The sequence below is a fragment of the Falco naumanni genome, chromosome 16 (genome assembly GCF_017639655.2).
Source record: "Falco naumanni isolate bFalNau1 chromosome 16, bFalNau1.pat, whole genome shotgun sequence".
Taxonomy (NCBI): Eukaryota; Metazoa; Chordata; class Aves; order Falconiformes; family Falconidae; genus Falco; species Falco naumanni.
In genome coordinates, this window is record NC_054069.1 from 562,698 (window position 1) to 584,861 (window position 22,164).

General features: G+C 49.9%; 1 protein-coding gene across 11 annotated transcripts in view; it reads right to left on the bottom strand.

Annotated features, from left to right (window-relative positions):
* Positions 1–13,599: 13,599 nt before the first annotated feature.
* CADM1 (cell adhesion molecule 1) overlaps positions 13,600–22,164 on the bottom strand; it is a 167,693-nt gene continuing 159,128 nt past the window's right edge. For all 11 annotated transcript variants that reach the window (XM_040615874.1, XM_040615873.1, XM_040615871.1 and 8 more), the window contains 2 exons: positions 15,380–15,511; positions 13,600–13,957 (listed from right to left, as the gene is read on the bottom strand). In XM_040615874.1, coding sequence (XP_040471808.1) covers positions 13,839–13,957; positions 15,380–15,511 — 251 coding nt within the window. In that variant the 3' untranslated portion in view covers positions 13,600–13,838. The remainder of the gene's footprint in view (positions 13,958–15,379; positions 15,512–22,164) is intronic.

The following is a 22,164-nucleotide window of genomic DNA, read 5'->3' on the forward strand; positions in this document are numbered from 1 at the left end:
GGACAAAGGAAAGGGGCTACTGACAGCACTGCCTGTTAGTGGGGATGCTCACCGATATGTATTTTCAGTAGAGAGATGGAAACGTGGAAACCGTGTGTCCAGAGAAGGGCAATGAGGCTGGTGAAGTGTCTGGAGTGCAAGTCCTGCGAGTAGCAGCTGAGGGAACTGGGGGTGTTGAGCCTGGTGAAGAGGAGGCTGAGGAGAGACCTTACCGCTCCCTACAACTACCCGACATGAGGTTGTAGCGAGGTGGGGGTCAGTGTCCTCTCCCAGATAACAAGTGACAGGACAAGAGGAAGCGACCTCAAGTTGTACCAGGAAAGGTTTAGACTGAATATTAGGAAAAACATCTTCACTGAAAGGGTGGTCAAGCACTGGGCCAGGCTGCCCAGGGAGGTGGTGGAGCCACCATCCCTGGAGGCATTTAACAGGTGTGCAGATGCGGTGCTTAGGGACATGGGTTAGTGGTGGGCTTGGCCGTGCTGGGTTAATGGTTGGCCTTGACTGTCTTAGAGGTCTTTTCCAACATAAATGATTCTATGACTACTTTTAAGAGACAGAAAACCACAACAGGTCTGTAATAAACTTGACCACAAAGATGCAAGCTGGAGCACATACAACGCCCTCTTGGAGCTTCTATTTCATTCACTGCATTGGCCAAATAAATACCTTTTGCAGGACACGACTATCTTGCTGCTCCAGGCTCTCCAGACCCTCCTTTCCTTTCCCTGGCACACAGCTGGACACAACAGCAGTCCCCAGGCCATTTGTACACTGCAAACACAACTGGAATAGTTACTGGTGAAGAAAACAACAGCAGCATCCCACACCATCTGAGACATAACAGACAGCGTCCCTCTCCCACTCCTTTCTTTTATCTGCCTTCACCACCCGGCTCCACCGCGTGCTTCAGGGAAGATGCTCCGCACCAGTGGGCAGGCACAGCATGGTGCCCCAGCTGTCCCCCGCCCCCGCTCCCCAGGCACAGCCACGCTGCCGGGCCACCCGTGACCTTGGTGGGGAGTCCCACTCTTCCCCTCCCAGACAGTCGGACGGCTCCCCAAGGCGTACCCGTTTTAAAGCAACGCATTTGCATCCCACTTTCCAGAGGCGGTTCATGTTTCACCTGAATTCCCTACGATAAATCCTTATCGGGAGTGCCCATGGCAAGTCTGTGGTGACTTTGTTCGTTCATATTAGCTCTGCACAGATTAGCTCTTCGCAGCGCTTAGCCAGTTTATACAGATTTCTGATAAATGTTTTGACAGATTTTCCTGACTTCGGGGGAAAAAAAAGAGCGAGGGGCGGGGGGGCGGGCGGGTGGGAAGAAAAAGAGAGTCTTTGCCTGCCTACGCTTCAGATAGTGCTTTAGACATGAAATATTCATTGCTTTTCAACCATGCAGGGTCTACAAGCTGGTAAGCATTTCCAAATCCCCAAATAATACATCATCGTTCCTTCCAAGTCCCCACTCCACCAGCAGCTTCTTCCTGTGCACTATCCCAGAGCCGCCCACCCTGGAGAAGACAGGAGTCTTCTCTGAGAGATGCTTCTCCACCCACTTCTTCCTCTGCAGCCCAAAAAGGAATGGAGGCTGTGCGGGGGATCTTTAAAACCCATTTGGGATGCCTAGGAAGCACTTATCTCCTCCTGATTTATGTCTCTGCAGTGTATATAGTAAATTCAGTGGATCACCTTTACTTTTGGCGCTGTCTCTCCCCTGTAAGGCTAATCTTTTATTCATCTCAATTCTGAGCGAAGACTTTTAGATAGTAAAGATGACAATGACAGCAGTGGGTACTTCGCTTTTCAGTCAGATACTGGGACTTGCGATGCTCTCCGTGTACCACCACAGCCTCCCACCTGCACAGAACCCTGACACCAGACTCAGACTGGCAGAGGTCGTGGCTGCATCAATAAGGATGCAGGTCTCTGAGCTGCAGCTTTGCCGGTACCCACATCGCTCCCTGGGAGAAACAGGGTTACGCACAGAGGAGCGCACCAGCCTGGCCCGAGCTGCGGGTTGCAATCTTCCCGTCCTCCCCAGACACTCTGGCTGAGGATGGAAATTTCCAAGACCCCCTTCATGCAAACGTTTGCTCTCTGCCAGATTTATCTGCCTGCTATTAGCCTTCAGAGTGCTGATTTGTCTGCCTGTCATTCAGACAAACGTTGATGGGCAGAAACAAGCAGGGCTTGCTTTTTTTCCCCCTCCCCTCTTCTCCCCTCGCTCCCCACTATCCACAACCAGCAAGAACATCAAGGGGAAAGGATGAACAACTGACCCATAAAATAAATACAAGGCTTACCGTTTCTGATAAAGATTAAATATTGTAGGAGTCATGACTAGATAAAAGCTAGTGGAAGGTAAAGCCTCAGACCTCAATAGAGAAAAAATAAAAAAGCAGCATCTATATCTATATCTATATATATACACACAGAGGTACAAAAAGAGGTCTTCTAAATTTCATGGAGGGTTTGATAATCTGAGTGTGTTTTTCTCCAAGCAGACTCACCTCACAGGTGCATCTCAAACATACCCCAGAGAAATCTCAGGAAAACAAGCAAGAAGCTGAATGCTGCCCCTGAGTTACCCTGTACGGGGAGTCAGCAGCTTCTGCCTCTGGGGCTGCACCCCAGAGCTCACTCTCAGCTCCCCTTCACCCCAGCAGCATCCCCTGCACCCTATGCAGCAGGGCAGCAGCCCCAGGGTCAGTGTCCCCATGTTGCTCACCTGCCTATAGCCAACGAGACAACCCTTGGAAGGAGGGAAAAAAAGCACTGTTGTCTCGGACTCTTCCCACGTGCTAGAAGCAACTCGAGCCAGCCAGCAGCTCTGCAGGTGAGAAGCATGTTGCCAAGGCTGGAGGGAACGCGTAGGGCTGCCCAGCAGTTCTGAGCAAAGCTTTATGCACATGGGGGCAAGAGGAGAGCGCTTCTCCTGGTTGACCAGAGAAGCATGCACAGAACATGCAAGAAAAACATTGCATAAAATATTCTTCATTGAACCCCAGGATAGACCTGTGGTTTAGAAGCCGTGTTGTCCTGGCTCTCTGCAGCCTGCCAAGAGCTGGTCTTGGAGGCTGCCAGTGGCCTGTGGTGGGGAATCAGATGCTCCAGAAACAACACACCAGCTAAAATAAACTAAAGGAGGCAGCAAACTGTTCTCATCAGGCAGAGCCATGAGATGGCCTCCAGCGCAGAGATGCCCATACACAAGTAACCATTAACTCACAGGTGGTGCAAACGGGCTGAGGTAGATGGTGTGAAGGTGTTCACTACCGTGGTGCCAGGTAATAACGACTCCTCCAGACCTCAAGGACTTGCGATGGGCACACTTTGCAGTCTGCTTTCGACTCTGCTAGTCGCAACGGGGAAAGTTGCTGGCCCAGTGGATAAAGATGTAAGGAGTTTCCATGGAACACACAAAGGCTCAGACGTCCTCAGCAATCCCTGCTCCCCACTAATTACCCTTCACATCACCGTGTAACCGTCTGCCACAGCACCCCAGTGACCCAGCTGTTGAATCTGGTGCTTGCCAGGCTACTGAAGATTTAATTTCCTTCCCACTATTTTCCAGTTTTCCAAATTACGTAGGTCCCAGGTTTGCTTTTATACACATACAAGAAATGCAGCACCCCTGCTGCAACACAGCCATATGTAAATACAATATCCCAACAACTGGGAGGTACCAGATAAACGGGGGGGCTCTTCCTCCATATCCACAACCCCCCAGCCTTACCTGCCACCCCATGAGCAGAAGCCCTTCCAGGCATGCCCCAAACATCCCCCTTACCTGCAAAGCCCAGTCCCTGTGTCACCCGTTTCACCCCCAGCCCACTGCTGGTGCTGGGCTGAGCCCTAAGCACCCTCAGTGGCCCCAGCTGGGCAGGGGCAGGGCAGGCAGGGCACTGCTCCAGCATCCCCCACAGCACGCACGCCATCATTGCCTTGGCTAACGCCTGGGGGGGGATTCTTGGAAAGCTGCTCCCATGGCAGGGAAGACTGGAAGTGCTTGCTGCCCCCAGGAGCTGCCGCGCATCTTATGTGAAACCTCATTTCCCTCCCTTTGTGCCAATCCTCTTGGTTTGCCTTAAGTGTACATGCACTTTCCCAGAGAAGATGGCTCGGTTGGTGGAAGAGCACTAGCTCCAACTCTATTCAGTTCTGTTTGAAGTACCCCAGATTTTAATACTTGTAAGTCCTTACCCCTGGAAGAGTGCATCTCAGCACTTGCAGACAAACACAAGAAGTTTTGTCAGACCTTACTCAGAAGCATCCTGCCAACCGTGGCATGAGCGAAGCAGGTCAGCTCCCAGGGCACAGGGGGGCTTACTTGGAGAGGCATGCTGGCAAGCCTCTGCCCCTCAGCTGGTCCTGCGCCCCAAAGGGTCAGAGGCACCCTGCGCTCTCCATCCAAGCAGACAGGCAATTGGGCAAATATGAGCCAGAGAGTTAAAGTGGCGGCACAGAGAGAATTGGAGCTGCACTCGGCAGAAAATTAGACATTTGAAAACTGAGGAGAGTGACTGGTGAAGATTAAATGCATTATAGATCTGCTGGAGGAGAAGAGAGCGAAAGAAAAGGTAGATCATTGACAACCCTCAGGCAACAGGGCGAAGATTTGTTTACGTACTGGTGAGTAATCAAGTAGGAACGAATGCAAAGCACGGGGACTTAATTTTTCATTTGCAATCAAGGCCATGTACACCTTTTCTTAGTCACAGAAAAGCACTGCTGTTCTCCTGGTTCCTGCTCAAAAGCAGCGTTACCCGGAGAAGGGAAAATTACCCAGACATAATGGGGCTGATTATGGACAGAGAGCAGCTGGGGAAGGGGAGCTCCTGGGCTGCAGGCAAGGGCTGCCTGACTGGCAGGTGCAGGCAGGAGCCTGGCTCCCCCGCAGATCTGGGTCACTGTCGGAGCGATGCTCCGGGCACAGTGTGCTCCCTGGATGGGAGCGTGATACCTGCGGCGGGTCACACGGGAGCTGGGTTGGGACCATAGCTCGCTGCTGGGCCGGAGCGCAGCGATGGATGAGATCCCTGGGATGCTGTGCCTGGGCTGGAGCTTGCTCCTGTTTTAAAAGGCTGTTTTTCAGTGCTGGGGCGAAAAAAAAAATATCATCCCAGATCATGTGAAGTCTCATACTTGACTTACTGCTCTGCCAGACTCGTTGAAAGGGCTCTAGGAAGAAGCGTTGATGGCAGGGTCTGGTCTGCAAAACGTGGATGAGCCTGCAAAACATGAATGCCCGGGGCACAGCATGAATAAGGGGCGTGCCTGCAGAAACAGGGCGATGGCAGAGGCAAGCTCTGCCCCAGCGAGGGGGGCACTGGGCAGCACCTCCCGTCCTGGTGATGGGACCAGGCACAGAAAACAAAAACCTGACCACAGGCACAGAAATCCACCAGAAAGGAGATGGAAATGGAAGCAGCTGCAAAGGAACAGGGGAAGAAAAACATGCAGAGAGCCACAGGCTGGAGATTACCTTCTCCATCTTATTGAAATTCCAGTGCAGCTGCCATTTTGAGGAGCTGCTGCCAACCTGTCACCGGTGTGCAGACGGGAGCGGGGCTGCAGTGCCTGGAGGCAGCGAGGTGCCAGCCCCGAGGGAGGCTGGAGAGCTGAGTACAGAGGCGAGAGGAGGGCGTGTGATCAAATATTCCCTTTACTCCTGGCAGCCTTCATATCTCCCGCTTGCTCGTTTCATGCGTGCTTGCTCCGAGCGCTCTGTGGCAGGTGAGGTGATGCCAGTGCTGCTCACCCTGCTTGTTGCAGCAAGGAGGCAGACGCAAGGGCTCCCAGGGGAGGGATGGTGTTGCTGTGATGGATGCTTAACCCGGGGTGTCCAAGCAGAGGGCTCTACACCCCAAATAGGAATTGTTAACAACCAGCTGCCAACACCCAGGCTGCACAGGTAGAGTTATGGAGGAGTGAGGGCAGTGAGGGAATACCGCTTCCGTGCGGCTTGCTGAGGAGAGGGAGGGAACCCTGAAGGGCGCTGAAGGCAAGCACCCGGGGACTCGGGGCAGACACGAAGGACAGCACTGTTACTGCTGGGACATGGAGCAAGTCTTTGTTTAAACTTCTCGGAGGAAAACAAGATTTCCATGAAGTAACAGGGGTCACAACAGTGCTTGGAAACCGCCAGCAGGTCTTTAAACAGTTCCTACCCTTCCCCAGCGCCTTGTGTCTCAGGGTCTCAAACAGCGGGGACTCCAGCCCCCTTTGTATTCTGAGATGGATAAAACTTTCCTTACCTAGCAGGGAGCGAAATGGAAGTGGAAAAGAAATCCTCCAGTCTGGCAAAGTGCTGGAGGGCAGGGGGACTCTTGGTGACTACAGAGCTCTTTCAGCAGGAGCGCGGGTTTGCTGCCTTTCATTTTAGACTCAGGGAACTGCTGAATTGCACCGCTCTGTATCTTTTCTATCTATAGCCTGCATTCCTATTTTATCTAGGCTCTTCACTCCTACTCTACCTACATTACTCTAGGTCTACTACTCACAATACTGCTGCTATCCTGCCAAACAGGGTAAGAAACTGGAGCGGGAGAACACAGGTTGCAGGCAGACAGGCAGAGGCACACGGGCTAAACCTGACATTAATTGAGCCAGGCTACATCTGACAGGGAAAATGGATGGAGAGCTCTGCAGTCAGCACCTGCACGTCTGCACGAGGTGCTGACAAGTTCTTCAGAGCAGAGCCAGGGAGTCTGTCAGCCCGTCTGCCTCTGGGCAACCGAGGGAGAGGAGGAGAGGACAAGCCAGGAGGGGCGAGGAGGATGGGGAGGAAGACACCCTGACTGGCGCGAGCATGGGACGCCTCTGTTTGGCAACCCCTGGCAGCACAAGGAGCTGGGAGCGGGGCTGGCGGTGGTCCCCATCCTGCAGCATATCTGAGGGGTTTCTCCTAGGAGTGCCTGTACAGGGAATTGCTGAACTCTTACCTTGCTGCTTGTGCCCCAGTTCACACCAGCCAGGCACCGGGGTGTCCGCACTCAAGGCGATCGCCCCGCCTGCCCGCAGCCCTCCCCGACAGAGCTGTTCCCAGCCTCCACACCGTGGGTGCTTGGGGGGCTTTGCTGGGGGGCTGGGGAGCCAAGCACCGATGGCACGGCTCTCGGGGCAGGCCCCGCACCTCCCACCCAGGCTGCACGGCAGCCGAAAACCAGTTGGGATTTCTCCAGGGGCTGGGAAAACTGCGTTACTGCCAGCCCTGCCTCCCGCCCCTGCAGCAGCTCGCTGCAGACTGGGGGCTCGGCTGGGGCAGCTGCCAGAGCTCCTTTCCCCACCTTCATTTTGTTTATTTAACTCGAGTTTGTTTATTTAACTAACTGGAAGTATTTAACTAAAGTTTGTTTGTTGAACTAAAGTTTACCCAGTGCTCCTGCAGTTTGCCAGAGAGCAGCAGGGCTCCCAGAGCTTCACCCATCTGCAGAATCCCTTTCCCTACCTTCCCTACCGGCACCAGCTAAAACCCCACGGCCCCGCTGACCACGCGTGGGCATTTTCAGGGCAGATCTCGGAGGTGCAGCAGGCAGGGGCTCCACAGCCGCCTTTTGAAACAGGACGTGGCTAGTTTAAACTTTTACTGGCCAGTAAACTGGAATTATTTTCTCGGTTGTACTCAGATGATGAAATATTAGCCCGAGTGCTGCTTTTTAGATGGAATTTGTTTTTTACCCCCGTCACTGAAATTATACACCCAGATAAAGCAGCATTCGTTTAAACTCCAAAGAGGGTAACTTGTGCTGCAAATGGTTGGCAAGTTGGAACCACCAGAATTCAGTGCAGGGGGCTGAGCTGCTCTGCCCAGGCTTGCAGGACTCAAGCAAAGCTCCCCCCAACTTGCACACTAAGTACCGGCCACACTGCTCACCAAGAAGTTATTGCACACTTACTGGCAGGATTCGACACGCAGCCCGGAGGCATAGAGGAGCGGCAGCTCCAGAGCACCGGCTCCCAGCATCGCTGCTTCCCTCCAACACGAGCAAGGACCCGGTCCTGGGAGGGGGAGGATGGGGTGGAGGGGGCACGTCCCCACCTGATTGATGCCATGTGGAGCAGATATGATCCCACGCGGCACGCCACCAGCCGCTGCCTAGAAAATGGGATTGGATCTTCAGAAAAAGCTATTAGCCCGTTGTCAGGACCCTCTGATGAGAACTGAGTGGCCAGCGCGGATCGATGCTGCCAGCCGCACACTCGCGCCTCACCCCAGCTCCCCGCTGCTTTCTTCAACAGCAAGTGTATTTCAATCACTGCGCCTGAAATTCAGGTATGTTCTACCTGATGTGAGTTAAAGTGTCATTTATCACTAATTACTTTACACGGCACCAGTGTTCAAAGCCTGGACTTCTAGCAACATCAGCCTGGGAGAAAAGGCAGTCATTATGCAAGGCAGACTTGGCTGCCAAGTTGAAATCACTCCTCCATGTATTGGCATTAACAAAAAATAAATAAAAATTAAGAATGTTATCACTTACCTGGTAAAATAATTGTGCAACGAGGACCAAATGACATAGGCACCTTGTGAAAATGTGAAGTTCAGGACAAATGCTACACTCTTTTTGTAAGTAACAATAATTTTCTTCGATTTCATAAATCCTAGAAGTGTCCTCAGATCTTTCTAATGAAAAAGGCTCAACAGCTGTAGGGTCAGGTCCGAAGGGAGTACATCTCTGCAGCTGGTCACTAGGGATATTGCACTCACTAAGTCTTGTTTCTTAATGTTACTCTTTCCAGTTTGCCCATCAATGCTTTTGTACCTTGCTGTCTGAAAAGTTAATGCAAAGCATTTTGTCCAGAAACTGATGCTGAATGTTACATTTACAGGCTCTTTTCTATTCGTGATGCCTGTGTGGGGCCGGAAGAGCAGAGAACCAAAGTGCTTAGGAACAAGTGGGAAATGGGAAGAAATGTGCTACCAAGTAACCTTGAAAAACCCGAAAGATGCAGACTGCCAATAGGATAAACCACAGACTTTGTTCTTTCGATTTCAGGGAATCGCTGAGGCCCTAGGAAGCTCGTCAGAAGCTGAGACCCACTTGGATGCTGAAGGGCTAAGCCTGTTTGGCTGGCACGTGCTACACGGCAGAGGACGAAAGAAGCAACATTGGGCGTGCGATCCAGGACACAGGAGAAACCGCTGCAACTGCTTAAACCCCAGCAAATGAACTCAGGGAGGCTTCTGAGCAGATTTACTCCTCTGCGTGGTGCTAAATGGCTGGACAAATAGCTAACGCAAGTGCTTGTGGTGTAACTGTTCGGTCAGATGTGGGATGCTGGCAGAAGCCTGAATTGCCCAAGAGGAAGAGTTAAGCTCCGCTTGTCCGCACGGGCCTCCTCATTCCCAGGGATGTAAGGAGGCAGAAATAAGAACCTTCTGAAGCTGCAGCTAAGTAAATCTGTGATCTTTGCAAGCAGCGCTCCCTGTTTGGGTTTCTTTCCCAAACAGATGGATACTGCGGCATGAAATTGCCAAGATTAAAGGCAGCAGTGGCTTAATACAGGCGACTGGGGAAACGGCTGGGCCATTCAAGGACGGGGATCCAAAGCCTTGGCAAAGACCCTGCTCGGCACTCGCAGAAGGTAAACAGCCTGAGAGCAAAGCAGCCGCGTTGCCTTCGCAGCACAGAGGCGCTGGCAAAGCCACAGAGACGGGGGAACAGCCCAATTCGGGGACAGGATGAGCGAGCCATAAATAAATCATGAGCCTCTGACACACGGCCGATGTGTTCTCAGAAAAGCTGGGGCTGGCTGCAGTTCCACCGAGCAGTGTTCGGAACTGGATTCTTAATGGGTTATTAACGTTCAGCCACACTTATAGTGGTTTAACTTTGAAAACGAGAAGCTGCCATAACCAAAGGCTCTGTCCTCTCCCCGGCTCCTGCCGCAGCCCTGCTCTGCTCGTGCAGGCTGGACTTTGCCACAGTGTTCGGCAGATCGCCTCCGAGCATACTAAATTATTGAAAATTATTGCAACCGAGCAGCAGCAGCAGGATTGTCTTTAGAGACAGACCACGGCATTAATCACAGCTCAAAGCCCTCCGGGAGGAGCACTGGCTTGAGCAACCCAACACGCTAAGTTCGGAATGATGAAGGACCTCTCCCTATCGCAACATACAGAGAGGGATACTCAAGGCATCTCATGACAAAGTGCCAAGTAACTCAGGCTGTGGTATTCAGAGTGCTCGCCTGCTCTAACATTGGTACGTGCATCGCCTAGGTAAGACGTGCGGGCCGGCTGTAGCCTCGAGATGCTCCGCGCACTCATATCCATTTCATTTAAGAAAAGGAAGAGCTGCTTTTTCTGGTTTGCCCTACATTATTTTTTTTTCCTCAGCACCATAGTTTCTCTCAGGCAACTGTTAGTTCTCACATAACTATATCAAACGCAGCAAGTGCTCAAAGAGAGCTGAACGCTGGCCTTCCAGCAGCAGCAGTCACTGCCGTCGGCACATGAGCCCAAATACATACAGCTCCTCGCAGTATTGTACGGTTTGTTTACACACAGTCCTTATGGCAGTGTCTCTCTCGGTAGCATCTCCTCAGTGGAAAGCAATTGTTTTCTCCTCCTCCTTTGCCCAAAACATAAAAGATTGATGCTTCTAATTACAGTGCTGCAGCTGCCTCATAACCTGATTTCAGGAGATGCAGCTAAGGGAAACCTCGGAGGAACATGCGCTGCGTTCATCAATAGCTACGCTGAGACCAAGCAGCCCCAGGACAGATCCTTCACGGCCGTCCTTTTCATCGGAGTTCAGCGCTTCGAGGTGAACAGGCATCACATACCACCGTTTGGAAATCCTGGACATTTTGAAAGGAGGCACAAGAAAATCTGCTAACAACCAGAGCCGAACTGGAGATAGGAACGGCGTGAAGGAGGTCACGTATTTTGACACTCACCTACCGGTATAGGATTTAAATGTGTCTGCTATCAAAAACCCATGCACCGGGCAGCCCCCAGGGCAGCTTGGTTAGACTGAAGTATCACTTACAGATCAATCTTCTCCTTAAGTAAACACCGGTGCAGGATAAACAGCATTAGAAGATGCAATCGCAGCATTGCCGGCTTCAGGCTGGACTTCCAGCTGCTCGCAGCAAGGTTAAGCCTGGGGATTAATTAACCCGAGAGGATATCCCTTACAGGAGGTTTAAGGCTACGGTGCTGGGAAAGGGAAGTAGTGTTGGCTTTCTGCCACTCTGCAGGAAGACCCGCAAGCTGCAGCACAGCTCAGCAAGGGACGCAAACCCATTGGGAAGATGAAAATAAGCTTTACCCCAAAGCGCCGAACATCGCACAAGGTGGGTGGTTTGCAAGCGCGGACCCTCTTGTCATCATCAGGCACTCCTTGGTGTGGATCGCCATCATCCTCACCTGCGCCGGGCAAGGAGCGAGGCTGCTCCACACCCTCCGGCTGCGGGCTGCAGGGATGGGGCAGAGCACCCGCCGCCCCGGCTGTCGGCAGAGCAGGCAGGGGCGCCGGGCACCAAGCCGAAGGTCGCTAAGGTCGCCGTCTCCGTAATGGCAAGGGATAAAGAGTGCAAAATGAGATTTTAGTTTTGTAACATTAATTTTTTTTTATTAAGAAGACAGATATTTTATAGTACTTCTTTCCTTTGTAAAAATGGTATACATGAACCAATACAAAATGTGAATGGGAACAGATGGATATGTATTTTCTTACATTGTAACATCTTCCATGGACACCTTAAAACAGAACTGGCCTAAGGGGAAAAAAATAAAAAGGCTGAGTGAATAAAGAACAAGGTTGTTTATCATCAGTTCCGCGTCCTTCATTTGTAATACTCCTTTAAACAAGGTTGTTCTTTCTTCACGCTTCAAAATCCTAATGATCTAAAGCTGTACAAAGTAATACTCAACAATACATTTCAAACAGTGCACTGTATACTGAAGAAAAAATACATAAACCAATATACAACTAAAACTTGTAATTTCCTGTTTTTTAGCCTGTTTTTTTTTCTTTTTTTTTTTTTTTCTTTTTTTTTTTCTCTCCAATGTGTGGGGCCGAAATTTTGCAATCTACCTGAGACGGAAAACACCAGTCAAAACACATGAACCTGAGACATGTCAACATTGTAAGTCAAAGTTACATCGGTAACACTGCACTACGGTACACTTCCAAAACAAAGATGGGCTGCTCAAAACCAGGATGCCAATCCCGTGACCAATGACGGGTAAAAAAGCCTCCCCCCCGAACTCCAGCATGCTGACTGCTTCTCACCATGATGTGGTTTGGCAATGGTGCTGAAGGCTCAGAAAAGAGCTGTGCTCGACAAAATTTGCTGGGGGGAAAAAAAAACACGGTATTTCTGCGAGGTTCTTCTCGTGAAAAGGGGAAAGACGGAATACTGCTGGAGGATGGACTCGCTCTCTGCCGTCAGGCCATCCCGTTCCCATAGGACTCCCGCATTGTAATGGTTCTGCCAAAAACAACAATTAAAAAACCCCAAACAACAACAAAAAACAACGCATGAAAACACTCCCCCTGAAACCCCTAAAAAAATAAACCAAAAGCAAACCTGACACTAAGATTAATGCTTCCCTTAAATAAATCAGCATACATTTTCCACATAAACACAGTAAAAAAAAGTATCACTTGAAATCCAAGATTACTCACCAAAAAAAAAAATTCAGCATATATAATTTTAATACCGTCTTCTCATTGCGGTCTGCTATCTGTCGCTTACGATTCTAATTTACCTAGATTCTCCTTTTCACCTATGGCTTTATAAGTCAGTTAGCACGGTTGTTTTAACGCAAACTCCCACATTTTACTTAGCGGGTACAAAAAAAGGCAGTTTTGCTTGTCGGGCCGCTCTGCAGGCCTGGGGGGGTCTGACCTACCACGTCCCAGGGCTGCAAAAGGAACAGGGAGGACAAAGCGACGCTGGGCGCTCGCAGCCTCCGCGCCCCGGGAGGGCTCTGCCTTCCCTAGCAAAGTGGGGGTCAGCCCGGCCGGCCAGCGGGACGCAGTGCGCTGCGAGGCACAGGGCAGCAGTCCCTCCCACGCCGGGGGGCAGCGGTCCCCAGGCAGGCTCAGCATCCCCCCCAGGAGGATATGCCCCAGGTCCGGCTTTTCCCCGCGGCCAGCGAGCGCCTTTGCCAAGCTCCAGCCTATTTCCTAGTCGCCACCATCGAAAGCACCTGAAGCACGGGCAGCCACAAAGGGGTTCTCGTCGTCGTGTTCATCCAAGCCTTTACAACGATAGAGGGAATGGGACATGGGCACACTGAACTGCAAACTACGAAATCTAAAATGTGCTGGTTCTCCTCCAATGAACTCGAGTTCTGAACGGAAAACGGTGAAGAGAAAAAGAAAGAGAGACACCTTCAAAGAAATGCGCCTACTCCAAGGGGGCCCGGCAGGCAACTCCAGGAACAGAACAGGAAAGGGGAAACGAAGAGCCACAGAAACCTGAAGGGAACTAACGCACAGAAGCCCCTCTTCTTCCCAGCCTCCCCCCGACCCAAACGAACAGAAATTAAACAAGGCACAGAATCTTCTGCAAATGACTTCACTAAACTAAATCCAAGCTGGACTTGGCCAAAAAAAGAAAACCCAAACAAACTGAGGTGTCAAACAGCAGAGTGTACTTTACGAGGAATATTTTTACACAGCAAATCCCGGACCCTCCCAGCCTCACAACTCTCCGCCCATTTGCCTTTTTATTTTTTTTTCCTTAAAAAAAAAAAAAAAAAAAAAAGACACAAGCTGGTTGCAACTTCCAATATCACCGTCTCTTTAGCATTTAAATAGGGCCAGCAGTAACCGTCCACGGTTGGACACCTCATAGAAACCAAGGCTGCTCTAGATGAAGTACTCTTTCTTTTCTTCGGAGTTGTTTTGTCCTCCTTCTGCATTGATGATGGCTGTGTCTGCATCGGCCGCATCATCTGCTCCTTTGGCTTCGTGAGTGAAGTATGTACCTGAAAGGGAAGGGGGAGGCTGCGTGACTCGGAGCAGGTCTCCGCAAGGTGCTATGACAGCGAATGCTGGAGCCGCAAGCAGAAAGGGGACGTACACACACACCACCACCACCCCCCTCCCCTCCTGAAAAGAAACAGAGGCTGAATGCAAGGGACTGAGCAGCCGAGATGCTGCTCAGCAGCAAGTGTGCCCCCAACCCAAAGGCGCCGCGACAGGGGCTCTCCCAGCCCTGCCTTGGATAAGCCATCCCCGTCTGTTTTAGTGGGAGCTGGGCTTTTAGCTTCTGCAGACCATGAAAATACCAGTCTGCGGCATGGAAAACCAGTTGCCAGCGACAAGCATGGCTGGTGCTGCCCAGTGCCGGAGGTCCCTGCTCCATTGCTGGAAACGCCTGGGGCTGACCACACACTGGGCACCGGCATCCCTGCTCTGGAACGTGACAGTGTGCCACACTCTGCAGTGTCTCGCTCGGGAAAGAAATTAGGTCACAGCTACTTCCCCCTTTCAGAAGCACAAAAATATTGGTAAAATGGTGTTCCACGCGCTTCATTAAAAGAAACAAATCTTTCACCTCTGCTTTCCCTCTCCCCTAATGTGCTTTAAGGTTTCTCTCCCCTCTTTCTCCTCTCTTCTCAACATTATTCACTCCGGCCCAGCTGCGGTTGTAACGAGCCTCTCATCCTCCGTCAGCTTTTCCACATATACTAAATAAACCCCAGCTAACATTAAATTCTTTTGTACAAACACACAGACAGGGGAACAGTCATGATTCTGTGTGTGGGTTTCAGTTTGCTCTGGAAGCCGTAACAAGTTCCCCAAATGGACCATTTCAGGCAACATGGAGATGGTGCGGCACAGCCTGTACCGGCTCTGCTCAGCCAGGTTTTGTAGAGGGACTTTGGCACCGGAGGTTTCAGCTGCGCGCCGCCATGCTGGCCGTGCACGGCGGGGGTGCGCTCAGCTGGCGCCGCTCTGCGCAGCGTACGCGGTAACTGCCCGAAATACCCGGGGATGTAATGGAGGGAGTGGGCGATGGAGCTCTTGATGAAGAGCTCATTGTGCCCCGTGGTGAACACCGCTGCTCCAGAAAATCCGTCTGCCTTGTTTGTCAGGTATCCTGCTGCCCAGGTGCCTCCAGGGGTGCCGACACCTGCAAGCCTCAGCAGCGGCACGGGGGGTGAAGTGGCACGGTGGGCAAAGCCCGTGCCTGGGCAAAGCGCTGTCCTCCTGCCTTAAGCCCCAGGTGCACAGAACACGGCTGGGCTGCTCCAGCCTCCCTCCTTTTCCCACCACACAGGGCTTTCAGGAGACATTTCTTCCAGAGGAACAAAGGGTTCTCTTGCAACGGACAGGACAACATCACGAGCAAAGGGACACACGTGCCATGTCCTTTCATTTTCCAGTTTTGTTTTTTGTCTTACCTTTATGTCTGGCAAAATATCGCCCTAAAATGATGAGCAGGCAAAGCATTGCAAACACGACCACGGCCACGACGCCACCAACCACTGCATGGTCCACGCTCCGTATTGCCCCTTCCTCACCTGCACGAGAATCTGTTGAGATCAGAAGAGGAATAAGAATTTGGGACTTATTATGATGCTCTCTGAAGGGTCTTGGCTGCAGCTGCTCTGAGGATTGGAAAAGCCACCCTTGTGCTCTCGAAAGGAAACAGGGTAAAGCAGGGAGCTATCTAGGCAGATGAGTTCGGGCAGAGGAACTCTGTCCAGAGCTGAACTGATCTGGCCGCTCGACTTGCGAGGTGTTTTCCGCTAGAAGCAGCAGCACTACAACTACGCACGTGGAAGACAGCTGGGAGAGGGAGAGGAGAGATGGAGTTGGTGGTGGGCACCTATTTTGGGAACTTTCCCTAGGACGCTCCCCAAACTTGAAGCTCCCCAGGGGATGGGGGCACAGGCAAGAGCAGTCCAGTACAGGACTATTAATCGTTAGCTTTGGGGGAACACCAAGTGCCCCACTGAAAACATCTCAGCTTCAGCCCGAACAACTCCTTGACTGAAACCCAACCAACCCAGCATGGCAAATGCGTTTATACAATAATCCTCTCGCCCAGCCTGACAAAGTTACGTCATGGAACACAACCCTTGCTGTTCAACGCAGTCCACGAGGTTCAAAGACACAAAGCAATAATTGTATCGTGCCTCCAATGGCTTTATTTCATTTATTTAACTCCTCACCATACAATTAGTTTTCTTTTAAAGCGCGTGTCCCTTAGGACGCCGTCACCTGGGAGAAGAATGACTTATTTGGCAGAGGAACAACTCCGAAACGAACCCAGAATGAGCTATGGCCATGTAAAGTGAATGTATAGCAGTGTAAACAGTTTTAATTTAAGAACGCAGCTACATCAACCCTCACTGCAATCCTAATGGCAACTGAGATTTATAACATAGTAAAAAACAATTATTCTCCCGTTGATTAATACATTAACATTTTGGAATAGAAGCTAAACCATTGTCTCTTTTTTTTTTTCCTTTTTTTTTTTTTTTTTTTTTTTTCTCTTCAATTGAGTCAAGCGCGACACCTCCATTAAAATGATTTACTGGCCATACCTTACAATTTAAGCACAGCAGCAACAGAAACGGTAAAAACCTTTTAACTTTACATGATTTGTGAAGTCATATGTGAAGGATTTACCATTTAAATCTTTCACTACAAGAAGCACATGGCCTATAAATCTGTCCTGCATGCAGTTGCCCAGACACCTAAGAGAAATGCATTTTACCAGGAAGACTGAGAGTGCAAATGCAAGTCAATTTTTAAGAAAGATTTATCTCCGTCTCCCTCCAAAGAACAGAGCAAATCTCTGAAGCCTCCACCTCTAATAATATTTGAAGTTTATCGATCAAGCGTACAGGTCCCTGACAGCTAAAGGTAATGGTGCTCCTTTGAGCTGAAACCTGATACAAAGCTTTTGAGCTGCAGCCCGGGATTTACGCATTCTATCGATATTTCCAATTCTGCTCCAAGATTAAGGACTGAGGGACATAAGTAAATAACTCGTGACTGAGAGCACCATAAAGCGCCCTTTTAATTAAAACAATTTTTAAAAAACACCCACGAAACAACCCTTCGAGTAGCTTCCAAGAGCAGGAGCTCCGGCAGACGCAGTGGGATGCTCGGGCTGAACTGGGCTGGCGTGTGCCCTCCCCTCAGCTGCTGACCCGAGGAGCTAACAACCGTGGCCCAACACAAACCCCCTTGTAAACCAAAGGTGCTCGCTGCCACGTCAACTCGACCCGAGCCATCTGGCTGCAGTAAGAGCGTGCCAGAGAACGCCGAGCGCGTGGTAAAGGGCCCTCCCTCTCTGCACCATCTCCAGCAGGAGCAGACCGCTACCCTGAGCGCTTCCCGGCATTTGCCACTTGGCAAGTGGCCCAACATCCCTGTCTACCGGTGGGAAAGGAGCCGACAGAAGCACAGCAGCGTGCCAAACAGACCACCTCGCCAAGGCAAAGACTCTGTTTCTGCCCAGGGTAGCAGCTGGGGAAAAAATCAGTGATGCTGGGTGCTCCAGGTAGCTACCACTCAAATCCAGCCCTCTCACTGTGGTATTGAGCTCGGCTAATCCGGCCCTGAAGGGCTTACTCTCCGTAAAGCAACCAAACCCAGCTCAGCCGCTGGAGCAGCTGCTTTAGACAAGTTCCACTCCATATTTTAGTTCTTTTTTTTTTTTTTTTTAAGAAACTGAGCACCCAGTTCCACTCGGCTGCACTAAGGAGGAGACAGCAGCATCCCAGACTGGGAGGATGAATGTCTTGTTGACATCTAGAACAGCTGAGGGGAATAAACACACTGAGTTATGGCTCTATAATGTGCTTCAAGCAGGATTTTGCATCAAGAGGCATTTGTTCTGAATCACCATAAATTAAAGTTCTGGAAAGACGAAACCTGGGTGCACTCGCCCTGGCAGCAGTAGCCTCTGTGCCACAGCACCAAGGCACAGCTGCGGGGCCGGGCTCTGGGACGCTCGGTGCCGTGCCAGAGCCTCTGCCCGACGCATCTGTCACGGGTCCCCTTCGAGCTGCAACTGCACCAGAGCAGGAGACGGTGTTTCTCCAGGAAGTGACATTTGCACAAAACGTGGCAAACAGTTCTGGCCGGAACAGTTTGTTAAGTATGACTCTGTCTACTGGGACACGCAGGGCCATTTTTCTTAATTATTTCTGTTAAAAAAGACCTCTGCAAAGTGCAAGTTTGTTTTATTATGTGTGTGACTAAATAGTTAATTTTCGAGCCCACACACCGAGTAAAAATTATGTATCCTCTGAGGATGTCTAGTGGTTGCAAACCATCTAAAATCAAGCTTGTGAGGCAGGTGACAAGGTACTCTTAACGTAAAAAGGTAGTATTTCTTTTAGATTAGCATGTAAGTTTACCCTCTAAACTACTCACAATTTTTAGAGAAAAATAAACTTTTTCTACATTTTGCAAGCCTTTCACCCATTTTTTTTTTTAAATTTATTTATTTTTAAACAGGAAAGTGAAAACTGAAAGGCCAGGGACCACGATTCCCACAGCAAAGCCAGTGATGCCTGCAGCGCTGCTAACACTGCCTTCCTGCTCCGACTCTCAAATAACTCTCCAGTGAGGGCCCTTCCCTACACAAGCTACTCCAGCGTGACGCCGTTCCTGTTTGCTAGCTGTTCCTCCTCCAACATCTCTCCACCTCATCAAACTCCACACGCTCCCGTGTCACTACCCGGTGTCAGCCCAGCTGCACCCTCCCGCACAGAACGAAAGGCGAGGGCCGTGCCTGACACCCGACAGGCAATTCCGGCACTTCCAGCAATTCCTGACGCTGCTCCAAGCAAATCCAAGCCACCAGCACAAGAGGGTCTATTCCAATTTCTGCCACTCATTATTTCTCCAGCAATTAAAAAAACCCACCAAACAACCTAAACCTGTTAGGGACTATGGAAGAAGGAATAATTCCCCAGATTCATGCCAAGAAAGAGAGACTTGACCTTAAAAACTAGGATCTGTGTTAAAAAGCTGTCTCCAATTCACAAAAGCTATTCCCGCTTCATATCTATGATTAAAAAAGAAATCACAACTTTATTACTGAAGAGGGAACAGATGAGATGGCAGGAACTGACAAAATGCCACATTATTTGCTAATCCTAATATGTTATTCTTCCTTAAGATTTGCTTTTCTCAGCACCAATTCAATTATAGATGCTACAAATCCTTCTGACATTTAATTCCCTCTTGTCAGAGAGTAGTAAATGTATACATGCAGAGCTTTCCCATTAAGATGTTAATATATATTGGAGCACACTGGCCTTTAAATCGAACAGTCAGAAATTTTTCTATTACGGCTTTGTTTCTGGGTTGCTTCTGGGTTTTTTTGCGGGTGTAGTGGAAGGAGGGAGGGAGGAAGGAAAGGCGCAGACATTGCTGCATGTTGCGAACAACATGCACACCTACGTGGCTACTCTGCAGCTACTTGACACCTCAGCTGAACCTAGTTTTGTGGGGTGGTGCTTTGCTCGATACCAAAGCACCTTAAAGGAAAACTGCAGCGATAAAGGTACAATCCACCGGCAATAACGGAATATATGCAGGAAAAAAAAAGAAATCTATTTTTCTTTAAAACTGCTGTGATGCCTCCCCTGGGAGCATAGCATGGCTGTGCCCCGCATTCAAGGGATGCCATCATTTTATCCGATGCAGCATCGAACTTGCCTGCACGGATGCAGATCTGTGTACAGCAGCAGAGAGCACTGTCGTCCCATCTCAAGTGGTGGCCAATAACAGACGTTGGCAGCTTTCATTTGGGGTTTGCGTATTATTTTAACCAGCTGCTCACGTAATCAACAACAAAAAAGGGATTATACCAGTGGAACAGGAACCCTGAAGTTTTCCTTTAAACAAAAAGTGGACTTTGTGAAATGGCAGGTGGACAGAGAGGAAAGGCATTCTGGGCTGGCTCCTACTCGGCACCATCCCAGCACCATACTAACAGAAGATAATTCCCAGAGTCAGGAGCAACATGTAGCAGACGCTGAGCTGGGTACCTTCCCCATCAAGTACTGTCAACAAACAAACTAACACCTGCATTTTAAACCTGCAGGATCTTGGTGATGCGTTTTGGGTTTTTTTTTTTTTTTTTTTTTTTTTTTTTTTTCCAGGGGGAGACACTTTTTAAAAAACATAAATGCATTAATGACCTTAAGTTTTCTAACATTTCTGCAGATACAATGGCTTAAAAACAGATTTCTGTGGACTGTCTCAAGAGTGAAAAAAGCTGGCAGATTTTAATGGCTGTATCCTAACAATATGGGTCAATGCTTACAGCAAGGTTTAGCAGATGGAAGACTTTTCTCCTCCCAACTACTCAATAAAAAGGTTCCACTCAATTCTGTTTTAATGAGGTTTTAAAATATATATATATGTCTACGTACATTCCAGCTTCTGCTCTTTTCCCAAGTGGCAGCATCTCAAGATTAAGAGAAAGACTAGGTTGGACCTGGCTGACTGGACTAGCCAGTATTTTAAATCCCAATTATACCCACTCTAAAAGCTTCAGACCCATTAGGGCCAAACCATTTTATTTTTACCTTCAGTCCTTGCTGAGCCTTCAGAGCCGGGCCCTGGAAAGGTGCAAGTGCCAGGTTTGGGATGCCCCTGTGAAGGGTCCCTCCTGCCCACACAAGCATCCTCAAGCGCCCGGAGGCAGCTGCACCTCCCCCATGGCCACCAGCGCCAGAGCGGCCCGGAGCCCGCACCACGCTGGGCACCCAGCCTTCCCGGCGCTGCTAGCGCCGTTCCCAGGATTGTTACCACTTCGAACAGCATCTCCCATGCTTCCCCCGTGTGCTCCAGCACCGCTCCCCATCAGCGCTCTCCATACCAACGGTGTTGAAGCAAACGCAGCACTTGGGGACGGAGCCCACCCTAATTTGACTCGGGAAAGTGCATGTTTTGGTCGGACGCCTGCTGCGCAGCCGGTCCAACCTCCTGTCCTTGCTCCCCACCTTCCTCCCTGCTTTACTGTCTCTCAGCCAATGCCTTGTAACATTTTGGGGCGTCTCTGAACAGCCCTCACCTTGCCCTATGCACATTTGTGCTGTAAAAGCAGGAAACTGATGGAGATCTTTGTGCAAACATACCATAGATGTTAATTTTGGCATATTTGAATTTATCGCTGCACCCCTCTGGGAATTTATCTTCAGCTTCTGGGTGAAAATTAATTCCAAACTATTGATGTAGGCCAATGTGGGTTGAATTTGAGTTGTAACTTTATACACCAACTCCATCAACAGCTCCCGTGCTTCCCAGATGTTAATGTAACATCTGCATCAAGGCAGAGAAAATAAAATCTAAATCAACGTCTTCCAAGGATTCCAAACTCAGCGCTCTTCCTCTTAGTGAAGTTTAGCTTATTAAATAATTAACACACCAACATGACTTCAGCTCCCACATCACAGCTGGTCACGATGGAGGTGCTAATGGCCTCAAGCTACTTGGGTGCTTCCAAAAACCTGGTAAGCCCCTCTGCTGCGAGACAGGATACTTAAAGCTAGTGCTAACATCTCCCCACTGCATCTGCTGCCAGATCTTTTGTGGAACCGAGTTTTCAAAGTGATGGAGCCGTGCTAGGAGCTGGGGTTGGTGGGGGGTGCTGGTGGGCAGGGCCGGGGGAAGAACAGGCTGCTGTAATTGCATGGATGCTGTAAAACACTCAGCCATGATGTGGGAGGCCAGAAATCACTGCCTGTGTATGACGGGATGAGCAATAACGTTATGCATTACCTTAGCACGGCATTAAGTGTGCTACCCCTGCTCTAATTTATTGATGGACTGTTAAAGAGTAGCGTTTACCTGTTTGTCATATTGTAATTGAATCTGGACTAATTTAAGCCAGAGAAATTTGAGGAGTTCATCCTTCCCGAATCAATAAGCTCCCCTTCAGTGACCCATTTCAAGATCGTCTCGTAAAAAATAATGCGCATTGTTTTAATAAATTTAATCACTATGATAGGTGCTCAATGTTTCTTGGTTGTTTCTTCAGACTCCTCTCCGCTAGAAAATGGAGCCCCGCTTGCAATCGATAGCAATTGATTCATCAGCATCCCCCCTGAACAAAGGTGCTAATCAGGTTTTGATTAGTTACTCAGACCTGATGCGAAGGCTACACAGGTCCTTCTGGATTGCTCCCCATTTTACAAGATGTGTCCCAACG